This window comes from Alosa alosa, chromosome 8, assembly GCF_017589495.1.
Source record: "Alosa alosa isolate M-15738 ecotype Scorff River chromosome 8, AALO_Geno_1.1, whole genome shotgun sequence".
In the NCBI taxonomy this organism is placed as follows: Eukaryota; Metazoa; Chordata; class Actinopteri; order Clupeiformes; family Clupeidae; genus Alosa; species Alosa alosa.
In genome coordinates this window covers 7,555,371-7,570,457 of record NC_063196.1, presented here as the reverse complement: position 1 = coordinate 7,570,457, position 15,087 = coordinate 7,555,371, and the positions used below count along the sequence as shown (strand labels likewise).

The window sequence follows — 15,087 nt, the reverse complement described above, 5'->3', positions numbered from 1 at the left end:
GATAACCTTCATTTGGGTGTTACCTGAAGCAGGAGGCACAGTACAACCTGGGCGACAGAGTCTACCAGCTACCAGTGCCAGTGTTTGTGTTTGTTTGTCTAAAATCAAAGTAAATTCTATCTTATCTGCAATCACCTATCCTCAGTTTGTTTACGATTTCTTAGGGATGTTGCCAATGGGTGGGTTGAGCTTAAGTCAGCGCATTAAACACCTACTGAATCTGGATTCAGTAAACACATCTTTCTTTTCAACAAAGGATTTATATGCTGTATGTGCAGGGAGGTAAGTAGAGTCTAATAAACTCTGAAATGTCAGCTTTTACTGCGATGATGTACAACAAATGTCTAGACACCCGTCAAAGCTACAGCAGTTTGCACAAAACTGTTACAAAAAAAAAAATCCTCTTCTGCAAACACCTCCTCAAATCCTCTTCTACAAACACCTCCTTAGTCATACAGAATAATGTTTCATGCATTGGTGAACTATACATCCAAAGGCCCATTTACAGCCATAGGGATGATGGTTGTGGCAAAATACTGTTAGATGTTTTATATTTGTTTAAGTTTATTTTCTGTTAGGTAAGTCATAAAATAAATGAAAATAAACTCATAAAACAGAGTTGACTTATGTGTTGCTCTGTCGCTGCGGTACAAATAACTGTGTGAGTTACTGTACACACACACACACACACACACACACACACACACAAGGCCCCAGGGGTGAATCTCCTGACATGTGACAGCTTCTGTCATTTTCACTCCGCAACATGCCAACTAATCCCAATTACCGTGGCAACAGTGTGTGTGAGAGAGACTATGTGTGTTTGTGTGTGTGTGTGTGTGTGTGTGTGTGTGTGTGTGTGTGTGTGTGTCAGATGCCTGAGAAGCCCCTGAGGGCTGAGAGTGGAGATCTGGGGGGTAAGGACGCTTGCCCTCATTAAAGACGGCAGACAAGAGGTCTCCATCACACGCATTCCCATCCTCCTCTCCGCGCCGCTGCTGCTTGCTCCCGGTTAAGTCCCCTCACTCAGACATCACGTAAGGACCAAACACGGGGTCTACGTTTCTAAAGGGGCGGCGAGGGTGGAGGTGTAACCAGTCAGATCCAATCACCTCAGACAGGCCGGCGAGGCTGAGCAGAGTGGCATGTAGCGTTGTGGTTAGCACATAATGTAGCCGCTGGCTAACAGCTCTGTCTGAATCTACTGTACAAGAGCTGAGAGGAGAGGACACATCTCTCAGGGCGTGTGTGTGTGTGTGTGTGTGTGTGTGTGTGTGTATGTGTGGTCCTCTGCAGACTCCCTCAATGGAGGGCCAGTGTGTGTGTGTGTGTGTGTGTGTCTGTCTATCTCTCTCTTGCCTCGGCCTCTTTAGGTACTCATTGCTGATATCATTGACGATTACTAAATTTTTAGCTTAATTTACCTTAACTTAACAGCTTCGGAGTCATTGGAATGGTTATAAGACTTTTTCCGGGTTGAATGGTGGCCGTCTCGCTTCACCCTAGCGTCTGTGAGCGGAAAAACCGGCAGCCTCTGAGTCAGAAAGTCTCGCGGTCTCACGATGTTACAAATGACTTTACTGCACTACACACATACACACCAGGCACCAGCTAGAACAAGGTAGCGATGGAGTTTCTCAGACATCCATCATGGCAGAGCCGGCGAAAAGAGCCAGAAAGCGAGAAAACCGATGTCGGAAGAACAGGGGAAGAGGAAACGCACACGCGGAGTTTGGGGGCAGGGGAGCACTGCCCCGGTGGAAACGGGTAATTGCACTGTTTCAAAAATTAGTGAAATACGTCTGGCATGACCAGATATTTTAAAAATAAGTTTTCTTTTGCGATCCTTCACATCGAAAGCGACATAACAGCCAGCCTGGCGAGGCATGCAGGACGCAAAAAATGAAAATTACTGTTGCACTAGTATGGACATCTAGCCGTGCCAATGTTGCAATAAAAGGTTGCCTAAATGTCATGTATATAAATGTCCTGTCAGCTTACTAATTGATTTTGCGTTGTGTATAGATTTTGGACATTTTATCCCACTTTGTTTAACCAGCAAAGTGGCGAAGCCTTGTTCACCTGTTTGGAACTGGCTGGTGAATGTGACGCGCGTAGGCCTGGCTAGATACATCGACCCTTTCTGTGCATCTAGGCCTACTGATCGCTGTGGATTACTTTTTTTTGTGTCATTGGATTACTGGAAAATATGAATATTTTTTTCTTAACATGTCATTGCGCTTCGTTTCTGCGTTTGGAGAGGCATCAGACTGTAGGTGAACACTTTCTTTGATTATTGGAGTTCTCGCTATGATTTAGGTCTGCCCTGCACTCAATAGCCTACAGTTTGGAGTTTACTTACTTTGCCTTTGTAGAATCGAATTTGAGTTTTCAATGACTCGTTCTCCTTAAGCTAAGCATGCATGAACCGATCTTGTTATTTAAAGCTCCACTCTGCTAGGTGGTTATAGGCTATGTAGTTTGTTTTAATAGCAAACAGAAATGTCAAGATGGCAACAGGTCATTACATTCTTTAATTGACAAAATATTATTGTACAAAATATTCAATCAACGTAGCGCAAATGAGGCTAGAGGCGGTGGATTAATTTATAAAAAGTGAGCAGCAAACAGACTCTATGGGCTAAGCCCTGAATGTTTTCAATTGCTAGGCGACACCCCTGTCTATTGCATTTCAAGACAACCGTGCTGCATTGGATTTCATAAGGACGAATTGTTAAATTGTTACAATGTAATTATATATCTTTATTTAGAATGTTTGTTTTCTCCATATGTGCTCATGCTGTGTTCCCCAAATGGTAGGCCAGGTCTCAGCTGCTACAATTATTTGTCTGCTCCCCCTGGCTCGGATATCAAACTCCGCCTATGAGGAAACGGCAGACTGACCGAGCGAGGAGTGTTGTAAAATATATACTCTGAGGCTGTAGGGGGAGCTCTGTAGAGAAAACTGCGAGCAAAATGCGAGAAAGCAGCAAAGAAATGGCCAAAACTGTATAGGGTCCCTTTAATACTGTTCTAGATTATGGGGCGCTAAGTGTAACACCCCTTTTTCTCATCGACAGAAGGCATTCTGTGCTATGGAACCTACTAATTCATCACAAAACTATGTAACACCATTGTGCATTTTGTCCACAAAAGACACAAACGTTTTAGCATTAAATCCACAGAACTGTGTTCCATGCACAGAACACAAATAAGCACTAATGTGTGTATACATGCAAGCAGCCAATTGCTTCCATTGACAGAAAACAGTCTGTCATGCTGAGTCATGGAATGTATGGATGGATGGAAGTTGTGCTTTTTTATGTCTACACTGTACATAAGTGAAAGCAGCCTTTGATTGCATGGAAAGAACACTAATGCTAAACAGAAGCTAATGTTAAACACACAAACACACACACACAAACAAACACACACACCCCCCCCCCCCCCCCACACACACACACACATACACACACACATAGCTGAACAGTAACATGGCACATTTTTGGGGAGCAACACTAGGAATCAGTCATGTCAAAAACAGCTTTGAGACAGGGATGGTGATCAGTTACAGTAACAGACTTTGACAGCTCGTTAATTTAGAGCAACGATGAAGAAGAAGTAAAAGAAAGAATTGTGTAAGATGTGGAGTGACAGAGTTCCTGCAGTGGCCAGAAACGCTGCTCAAATACATGGACCAGCAGCCACTCATCACAGAAACCAAATATTGTCTGAGAAAGTGCTTGGGCCCCAAAACATTGCCATTTCCAGGTAATTGTTTGAATGCATACCTCTGACAGGAAGTAATGTTTTCGGTGTACCTGGAGCTTTTCTGTTCAATGTCATGTATTAGTGGACCGTACATGCCCCCAGACTGGACGAAAACAAGCAAAATATTCAATCTCTGTAAATTGCAAGACAGACATCCCAACCTACTAGACATCCCAACCGACAAAAAGTAATTTCAGGGAGGTGGACTAGCCCCTGACCTCATCCGTTTGCTGTTCCCCTATCAGTGACTGTAACCTGTGCGACAACAGCCTCATCTTGAATGCACAGCATTAATAAGAGTCCCTTTGCCGTTTCCCCTATCAGTGTCTGTACAGCCTGTATCTGTAGGTCTCTGAGACGGTCACTGATCCAGGATCATGAATGGCCCAGTCTAGGTCTGTGTGTAACTAATCTAATAAGAGCTATCAGAGGTTGGCCTGCAGGCTGGTTAGAGATCTGAACTCCAAGCCTCTGGATACAGATGTACAGACTCTCTCTCCCTCTCTCTCACACACACACACACACACACACACACACACACACACACACACACTCCCAAAGTGCCCCCCCATGACCTTGTCCTTGTTTTGGCTGTAGGGTAGTTAGCATTGTCAGGACGTCCAAGGTGTTGCTATCCTCAGTGTCCAAAGCAACAATTTCAGAGCTAATTAGGAATCCAAAGAGAGACAGTGATGGAGAGAGAGCTGAACCAGCCCTTCAATTAGCATAGCCCCTGGGGACAGCGCTAGCATTTCTCCAGAGACGCGGGAGACGCGTGTGCAATCCTCTGATAAAGACACACACTTTAATGACGTTTTCACTAGCCTGGTACTTTCATTTCAAACATAGTCTCCCTTGATAGGATAGGATCACTGTGTATTAAATCACAGTGAATTACTCAGTAGAGTAGCCTAAAAATCTAGACGCACCCTAGCGGCAGCAAATTACATTTGCTTCCAGGGCTAGTCTAGCAACTCTCCGTTGGCTTGTGAGCTCGAAAAATTAAACTTCTAGTCCTTAGGCGGGCTTAACATAATGATTGATGACAGAGTTGCAACGGTTTGGCTTGAATTCCCTGCTACTTGAAAACAAAGAAGATGGATGTTGCTGTTGGCCAACAGTGTGACACGAGTTAAGCTTGTTTTAAGTTGGCAAAAGTTTGAACTAGCCAACTAGCTCTGCTGGTGGGAAAACGCATGGGACTCAGCGCTGTCCTATTGCGTGCAGAGGGAATTTGAAAGACAACCGATTATCCCGCCCCTCAGACTGGCTCTGGCTCGTCAGGCTATCCGTAGAGTGAACATGCATAAACAAGTGGCTGAGGGAATGTTTACATAGGGGTGTTGTTCTTATGCCTGTGAGGAAAATACACAGACTCTGGGTTGGGGTAATGTTTGTGCATGTGAGGTCAGCACTGGGTTACAAGAGCTGTTTTTTTTCTTAAGTGGCTTCACTTGGCTTTCTAAAATTGTAAAAATGCATACAGAATAGGGAAACACTTTACATGACAGTATCGACATAAGAGTTACGTGACACTGTCATGAACGTATGACACTGTCATGACACATGAACCCTAACCCTAACCTCTAACCCTAAACCTAATCCTAGCCCTAACTTGTTATGACAAAAACCGAATGTCACTTAATAACAGAAGCGTTATGTCATAAATGTTCATGACTTGTTTATGACACATTCATGACAGTGTCATGTCACTCGTATGTCGATACTGTCAAGTAAATTGTAACTCAAAATGGATACTTTAGCTTAAAGTTAATCTTAGCCATGGCATTATCTGTGATATCACACACCTTCTGGAATGGGTTTGCTTTGCTTGGGTTGAGTGTGACATTGCAGTAAAAGTTTAAAATAATGACTGCAACGTTGTGAGAGAGTCAGAACTGTATCTCTCCAACCTGCCGTAGCTTCCCATACAAACGTGGCCACGGGTGTAATAGCACAATAATATATAAATTGATTCCTACAACACCTGGATGTGAGAGGGTTAAACAGGAGGGTGAGAATTACACTTCACACACACACACACACACACACACACACATACACACACACTCACACACACGCACACACGTCCGTCTATTGTCTTTTTTAAGAGAAAACTTTACAAGGTCCCTAGTGTATTTGTGTTCATGCAATTCTGCACACACACACACACACACACACACACACACACACACACACACACACACACACACACACACAGAATAATAGCCTAATTTCCTGATCAGGCCAATACCATAAGTCAATATTTGTTAAAAATAAAAAAGGGAAAAAAAAGGAAATTGAATCTAAGAAGGATAGCAAATAGCAATTTAGCAAGTATGCACACACAAACACTACACAGCAATAGTGGCAACACATGAATTGATGGCTACACTGTCAAGGACACTGCCATGCATCAGCATCTAAAGTCATGTCAACATTGCTAATCTGCCTAGGCAGGGGCCTCAGTTCAGGCTGTGGCCAGAGCCATTTGGCTGGGGGCAGGGTCCTCACACAGCCCTTCAGGAGAGATGAGTGGCACTCTGAAGAGGCATGAGTTTATGAGGGAGCAGCACTATTTAGGGGCTGAGTGACTACCAAATGGTTATTCACAGACTTCACTCAACACTCAGCCACTTTATAAACACCACAATTCCTGGTTGTCACTGGAAAATATTTGGATTCTAGCTTACTGAGGCCTGCTAAGACAGCACATGAGCCACTGTACATAGGAGCTAGTGTACCCATGGCGGGCCCAGGCATAGGCGACATAGGCAGTTGCCGAGGGGATCCTCTCTGTAAGTGCACCCACTACCAACAAATGGATTAGTATCGGCTAGTACAGAGCAATAGCCAATCATAACAACCTATTGTGAGTGTGTCGTGCACCACAACTCCAGCGGAAGACACTAACAGTATGACAGGATAACAAACTATATGATCTGCTGTACTGGGTGTGCTTTTTGTCAAGCACATTATTACTGCTCATTATTACAGCAATAAACACCACACACACACACACACACACACACACACACACACACGCACACACGCACACACTCATAAAGTGAAATCTCGTTTGGGCTCCAGCTAGGGAGACCAGATTTCACAGAACTAAAACCAGGACACTTTGCTTGTGACCTTAGTGTGCATGCACACGCCGTTTAACGTGAACAGGCACCAGGTCAGACAGACACAGACATTAGCTCAATGTTGTGTTTAGCCCAAAAAAACTAGCCCAAAATATTAAATATTGTTAAGGAAATGCACAAGTTCTGTGCACTTACCTATGCCTAACACACATGCATAGTCTGTTGTTTGTCTTCTGAACATTCCTCACCCATTCCTCAGACATGCATGAAAACATTTAACACACAGCCATTGGGTATTTTGAGAATGACTTTGAGAACTTTCTCTTCAGCATTGTCGTAGCGTAGCTATATAGCCATTGAAACGAGGCTGATATGAAGAGGCATTGCAACAATGTTTACAAAGATACATTGTAACGTTGGCTGCAAAGATCACACACACACACACACACACACACACACACACACACACACACACACACACACACACACACACACACACACACACACACACACACTGTCAAACTTTCTACGAGGGTTTAGTTAATGATTGGGCTATAATAAGACCACATCGGCTATATAATCGCTGACAACTGGCATTTTCACAGTGGTTGGTGTAACGGGGGTCCCGACAGGTTTTCAACTGTCAATCAGCGCCCACTCCCGCCCTGAGTGTACCTGTGAGGGCCTGCTAAGATAACACAGGAGCCAGTGTAGCTGTGAGCTAACAGGGCACAGCCTGTTCGTGCTATGACAACCAGATGGAGTTTGATGGACATGCAACGCTGCCTTTTGGAGGCTGGATGAAAAGCATCTCGGTCCTTAGTAACCCAGCGAGCAGAAAAGAGCTCTGGGGAGCAGAGGAAAACAGAGGAGAGCAGGAGAGCAGGAGAGAGGAGAGAGGAGAGGAGAGGAGAGAGGAGAGGAGAGGAGAGGAGAGGAGAGGAGAGGAGAACAAAGGAGAAGAGGAAAGAGGAGAAGAGAGCATAGGAGAGCAGGGGAGAGCAGGAGGGAGGAGAGGAGAACAAAGGAGAAGAGGAAAGAGGAGAAGAGAGCATAGGAAAGCGGGAGCGAGGAGAGGAGAGCAGAGGAGAGCAGAGGAGAGGAGAACAGAGGAGGGCAGGAGAGGAGAGGAAAGCAGAGGAGAGCAGAGGAGAGGAGAACAGAGGAGGGCAGGAGAGAGGAGAGGAAAGCAGAGGAGAGGAGAACAGAGGAGGGCAGGAGAGAGGAGAGGAGAGCAGAGAGTTGAGGCAGAGCTGGAATCAAAGCTTCGCTTTCTGCTTCCTGCACGGCTGACATCTCGGGAATGAATTAGGCATCGGAAAATGAGAGGTGGAATCCCATCGGACCCAAGGCAGCACAGCTGTGGGCGTCTTTTTTTTTCACATGAGAAGCAAGATTGTTGCGTCTTTGGAGGTTAATGAGATGTGCACGCTATAGCATATGACAACAGGGTCACGCCCAAGGAGAAAGGATGCATTACTGAGCTGAGGTGAAGAGTCAGGCTTCCTCCAGACACCAAGACTCCTCTGTGTGGCTGATTTGACAGGACGCAGAACTCGAATCCTTTCTGTCATTTACATGAATCCATTTGACCGGCATGTCTCTCCAACATTGCTTGCAAGGCACCAAACAAACAAATCCTATCAATACACAAGATGTGTAGGACACAGTATCTGAGTATTGATTGAATCCTACTGTATGCTGCAAATTGTCCTTCAAGAATGTTGGTGTGCTTTATAATAAGTTTTTAGCTAGGATTGCTAGGATCAATGAAGTTACTGGGAGCTAGCTGAGTGACATGAGTAGGAGAGGGGGTGTGAGACCATTGATCTGACTTGGTGAGCAGTATTGCAACAGCATTTTGGATGCTCTGTAGGTGGTCTAGAGCAGTCTTAGTGAATGATGAGAAGAGTGAATTGCGGTAGTCTATGTAGAAGGAGATGAAAGCATGTTTGAGCTCTGTGTAGGACACTACTGATCTCAATTTAATGTCAAAATGAAAAGAAAACATGACTTGGTTTTACATGGCTGTCAAATAATAGTGACTGGTCAAATATAACACCTACACATAGGTTTGGATGGGCAACAGAAGGTAGAGGTCCCAGTTTGATGGTGGGGACATGAGGTTCAGGAGCAACAATAAGGACCTCTGTCTTGTCAACATTTAGCTGCAGAAGGCCATCTGCTGCCCAATCCCTGATAGTTCTAAGAGACTAAACAAGGATATATCATTCAGTGGGCTTGAATGAGAAATGGAGCTGGATGATATGCAATTGACATATCAAAACTGTTAATAATCTGATCCAGTGGCAACATGTAAATCCAGAAATGTAAGGGCCCCAGGATTGAGCCCTTGGGGACAGCACAGAGTAGTGAGGAGGAGTTGGATGAAATGACCAATGGAGACGATGAAACGTTGGTCGGAGAGGTAGGATGTAAACCAGTCTAGAGCGGTACCTGTTATGCCTACCCAGTCACAAAGTCTTTATCTTTATATAGAGTATGGTAGTCTACTATATCACATGCAGAACTGAGGGCTAGTAAAACCTCATCAACATGATGTTAGTTCCTTGATGTTAACACATTTAACAGTTAACACATTACACATTATTTCACAAATAGTATACTAACATCAACATTTACAATAATACAACTAATAGTTTTTTGACACTGTCAAATGGTGTTCTATTGTAATATTCAATGAAGCAGTAACTTAATTCGAAGTAAAAGTAAGTAAAAGGGGCTATAATGGAATGTGTCCCCAGGGCCATTCACCTTCACAAAGCCTTTAGACACTAAAGCTTCTTTATCATATGGTTTAGGCAACATTCCCTTAACTAAACAGTCTGTATGCTGTGTGAGTATGTGTGGCTGTGTGTGTGTGTGTGTGTGTGTGTGTGTGTGTGTGTGTGTGTGTGTGTGTGTGTGTGTGTGTCTGAATGGGTGAATGGGAGGCATTCATCTGTAACATGCTGTGAGTACTCAGAGGAGTAAAGACACTCTGCATGCATTCCATTTACCATTTTACACTACTGTTAATAGTCTGTTAATATTACACAAAAGCATCGATAAATGCCAGTGTAGAAATCCTTCAGTGCCATCAGAATGGGGGTTGGGGCTTCACTTACAGTAGACGTCCACGCGGATGGACTTGATGGCTGGTGAGCCCAGGCCGTTCTCGGCCTTGCAGTAGTAGCGTCCGCCTTGGTGTCGCTGGATTTTTGCGATGTGCAGCGTCTCGTTGAACACACTGGAGTCCTGGAAGCGGTCCGACACACTGCCCGCTGTCTTTGTCCACCGGATCTGCAGAAAGGGCAAGATAGGAGACGTGATGAGACTTGAGACTATACATACAGTATGTACCCACACACACACACACACACACACAGACATTTAGTCACACACACACACACAGCCTTCTCTCCCACTCACACACACACACAGAAAGAAAGACACGCACACAAACACATCCCCACATTTAATGCTCACCCTCGCAGGGCCGGGGACACAAGATCATTAGAGCGCCGCTCGGACTCTACACAAGCCAGATCAGAGCAAACCTGAATCAGCTGCACACACAAACACACACACACACACACACACACACACACACACACACACACACTGACACACACACACACAGACACACAAAGACACACACACTACACACACTCTACCAGCTGGTTTGGTGCCAAGTGCATGCCAAACGCAGAGGGCTTTACTGCGCTAAAGCCTTTAACAGTAGAAAAGAGGAGCTATGGCCAGTTCGCCTGCCCGAGTGGGCTGCTTTGTTCAGAACAGGTGTTAGAATTCATCATTTGATTTCCTCAAATTAGCCCCAAATTACATTACTGAGCTCATGTAAAAGAGGCTTTAATTCAACCTGGCCATTTTACGAAGGACCTGTCATTCCCTTTAAGAGCAGCCCCATCTGTCTTACACGGGCAATGAGCGCTGCATACATAGTGCCTCTTTTTCAAAAGTTTTGCTGAGAATTGAAGCAGAAACCTGTTCTCTCCGCTCTGTGAATTCCAACAGTACTTTTCAAAGTGTTCTTTGGCCTTGTTAGGATACTGACCTCAATCACTCCCACAGAAGGCTGACAGCATAGCTGAAGAAGTTATTGCTATTACCAGAATGAACATGTCAAATGTCAAGATGAAAGACGGAAGGCAGAATTTAACGGCACATAACAACGTAGATCATCTTCATGCAACACTGCTGAAAAACAGGACTAAATTATAATTAGTTTTGATATAATGTCAAACTCATAATGACATTATATCATGACAAGGTTTTCTGACGTTGCGGAAGATTACTATAGTGAAGCACTTCATAAGAATCAAAAATATTTCAAATGAAGCAGAATGGAAAATGGAGCGGAAAAGTTCAATGATGTCAACTTAAGCTGAAGTAAAAAATGCAGTATCTGAGTCCCTTTTCCCTTTCAAAGGAGATAGATCTCCTCATAATGTGACTGTAGTGATGCCATAGATGACTGCTATGTAGACTGTCAGTTGAAATAACTTAATATACTTTGTCATCTCTGTTCAATCTGATTTGTTTCAAATTAACATTAGTTGTCAAACTGTACACTGCACACCCATCTCTGATTAATATGATTGTTCTTGATGGTTGCTGGTGTCAGTGTTGATCAAGGCTTTGAACCAGTTCACAGAACGATCACAGACAATCCAGAAACAAAACCAGAAACTTTACTTTTTTTTTTGTTTCGGAACAGAAACATTTATCTAAAATAATGGTAACCGGTTAATACGTTATCTTTTTTGTTTTTTGACAAGATATTTGTGCAATATGACTTGGTGAGGTTCACTTCAGATCGTTCACTCATTGAGTGAAATGTAATAAAGAAGTGTGCTGCCAGCTGTACAGGCGACTCTTTTTTCATTTCCCTCTGGGACCTGACAAGGTTTTGGGCATTTGTTTGAAGTTTAATATTCACAATGGCAGCTATGTACACACCATTGTGTTGTATTGTCTAATGACATAAGATAGACAAAAATGCACTAATGGGCCCTGACCATGGTTGGCCAATTGATGTTCACAATGGCAGCTACAGTATGTAGCCTACCATATTTCAGTTATCTGCACAGGTTAAGCTATGTGTTGCACAAGATTTTGGATGGATGTAAGAACTACAGTGATATATTTTGTGGTTTTGTATTGTTTGATGACATAAGAGAAATAAATGCACTGATTGGGCAGTTTTCAAAACTGTGCAACTGACAGAGTGGTTAGTGGTGTTCGTTGATTATTAAAAGCAAATATATTGGCGCAATGTATGATTTCCAGCCGTCTTATTTGCTTGGCCTATTGTGGAACTATTTATTCAGACACCTCACAACCGCGTATAAACTTCCGCTCAATATTTGAACCTGAAGCATAGACGGTGGCGCAGTAATATCAATGTGCAATGAGTCTTCCAACAGAAATCAATGGGATTTTACAAAATGCCAAATAAAACACGACAGAAACTGTATTTCGCTATGCTACTTGTTTTGGAACATCAACGAACACCACTAACCACTTGATGAGTTGCACAGTTTTGAAAACGAACGTTAAGGGTTGTTTTAGGACATGTTTGAGTAGCCTACTACAGTATGCCTGTTGGCAGCCACCCTGAGCAGTCAAAGGTGATTCAAAACGAGTCAGAAAGGTCGAGAGAGGACCAATGGTCAAAATTGCGGTGTACACCACTCTAGTTCATCCAAAACAAACCAGAAATGGGACTCAAAGTGCTAAATACCGGAATCTTCCTTTAATGTTTGATGACAGGATAGAGACTTAAAGAAAATTATGTAGAAGTATATTTTCTTATTTTGCATGTTTATTTTTTAAACAAAGCGCCCAGGGGTGTGGCAATTAACAACCTAGGGAGTGTCCTAGTGCATTGTCTAGAAATCATTATTGTACACCACCTAAAACGCATTATGCCACTGACCAAGAGAAACCTGGTCAGAAGTCTGTGGTGAGATGTTTATATGTTATTTTAAGAGGGCATTGTCAACAGTCATATTGGACAATGCACAATGCACCATCCTTCTACCCTCCATGAACACGCACCAGCGCACATCTATGCCAAACATTAGAAATTACATGATTAGGCTACAATGGGAAACATAATTAGAATAAAGATATTACTAAATACATCTCACAATTCATTTGCAAATTGGTAATGACGGTTTAAAGTGATTAGTCGAGAGCACAGCTGAAGACGCACTATCACGAGATATAAGCAACTACTCTGCAGGATTTAAACATTGTTTTATTCAGTCATTCGAAAAATATTAGGGTTAGTGTTGCTTTTTCCAGCCTATGTTTTCCCATTGTCCTTCAATAGTGAAAGTAACTTACTACGTATAACTGTCTTGTCGTTGACTGACACCATGGTGAAGTTAGTTTCACTTTGCCAATGAGTTCAAATAATAGACGAGTGCAAATGCGTAAAGGCTATGCTAGGTTTTAGTAAAGCAAAAAAAGGTTTAGTGGAATGACTGTTCCATACGGTCTCGCAAGCAGACTCCTTCAAATGTGCCGTTGAATGCCAAAATACCGATGCATTCTTTGACGTTGCGCTTTGTGCCGTTAAAGGGAATGACAGATGTCATTCTCATTGGTTTAAATGATGTTACGCCCCAAACACACCCATGACTGATTAAGAAACCTAGGAACACCTTGTTGCGCCATGCGCTCGACGTTTGATAACGAAAACACTCCCAATGTGGACTGGACATCCTACTAAATTTGAATAAGCTTTTGACTAGTGACAATGCGCTTTAGGCTGTCATGATAGGGCCTCTGCTGTTGATAAGTGTTCAGAGCTCTGAGATGTGCAAGGATGAAAGGAGCAGAGGTCTCATCACTGGTCATCGATACATCTGAACTAGAGTACACCCCTCTTGGTTGTTAGTACATCTTTCTAGATAGATAGATAGATAGATACTTTATTGATCCCCAAGGGGAAATTCAAGAACTTCTGACACCAGTCTATCCATTTTCTCATGTCAGTGTACTGATAATGGTCCTCATGGTTGTTTAGAGGGTATGTACTGTATGCAAAGGTCATTCTTATTCAGTAGACACTTCTATCCAAAGCAGCTTACAGAGACTCGCAGCACTTTGGAATTGAACCTGAGCTGGCCACTTATACAGTTTACCATTGCACCACCACACCCATGTATATATAGGCCTTTTGTGTGTGTGTGTGTGTGTGTGTGTGGGTACATGTGTGTAAAAGAGAGAGCCCCTTGTTTACAGGGACAGCCAACTCACACTTAACCAACTGACTTAATCCCATGTGTGTGTGTGTGTGTGTGTGTGTGTGTGTGTGTTGGGATTATTTCAAATGATTTAAGATCCACTGCTCTTGATCCACTGTCATAGGAGAAGCTACATTTTCATCACTGTTGCACATTCAATATAATAGGCAATCAACCCAATTTGGAAAATAAACATCAAAGAATTCCTTGAATTTCCCCTTGGGGATCAATAAAGTATCTTTCTATCTATCTATCTGTCTATCTATCTATCTATCTAAAGATGAGATTTTGTGAAAGGTATTTGGTGAAAAATGTTGACGCCTTCAGCTAACACAGTGATATCCTATGGTCCTATCTATCCTACTATCTCCAATATGCTATGACTATGTGTATCAGGCCATTACTACTCTGTCTATTCACTGACAGCATAGGTGAAGTGATTGCTATTACCAGAATGAACATGTCAAATGCCAAGATGAAAGACGGAGTGCTAAATGTAATGGCGAATAACAACTTATTACACCACTCTTCACAAGGCAAGTAGAACGCTCCATTGACTTGAATGGGATTTCCCATTATTTCTTTAAACGACGGTTGATCAGCTGTGTTCTAAAGAATGTTTGATTCAAGTTCAGCGTGTGTTGTTGCAAACTATTTGTTTCAGCAAATGTGTGTGTGTGTGTGTGTGTGTGTGTGTGGGGGTATTATGCGTTCAGGCAGAATAAATCTGTGATGTCCTCACCTGCACTTGATAGATTTGTTATCCTCAGCTCTGACTTAAAATGCAACAGTTAGTTCAAAGGCTTTTCAACCCAAGTGAGAGAGAGAGAGAGAGAGAGAGAGAGAGAGATAGAGAGAGAGATAAAACAACATTTGAAAGGTAGCCAACACATCAGAGGATTACATAACAAACTCCTTTTGCAAAACAGCCCAACAAGGCCACA

At 43.1% G+C, this 15,087-nt stretch overlaps 1 protein-coding gene across 1 annotated transcript in view; it reads right to left on the bottom strand.

Annotated features, from left to right (window-relative positions):
* Positions 1-15,087, bottom strand: part of LOC125299176 (MAM domain-containing glycosylphosphatidylinositol anchor protein 2-like) — a 214,908-nt gene that overhangs the window by 113,692 nt on the left and 86,129 nt on the right. Inside the window, 1 exon segment of the mRNA XM_048250330.1 lies at positions 9,992-10,166. Within this exon segment, the coding sequence (XP_048106287.1) occupies positions 9,992-10,166 (175 nt within the window).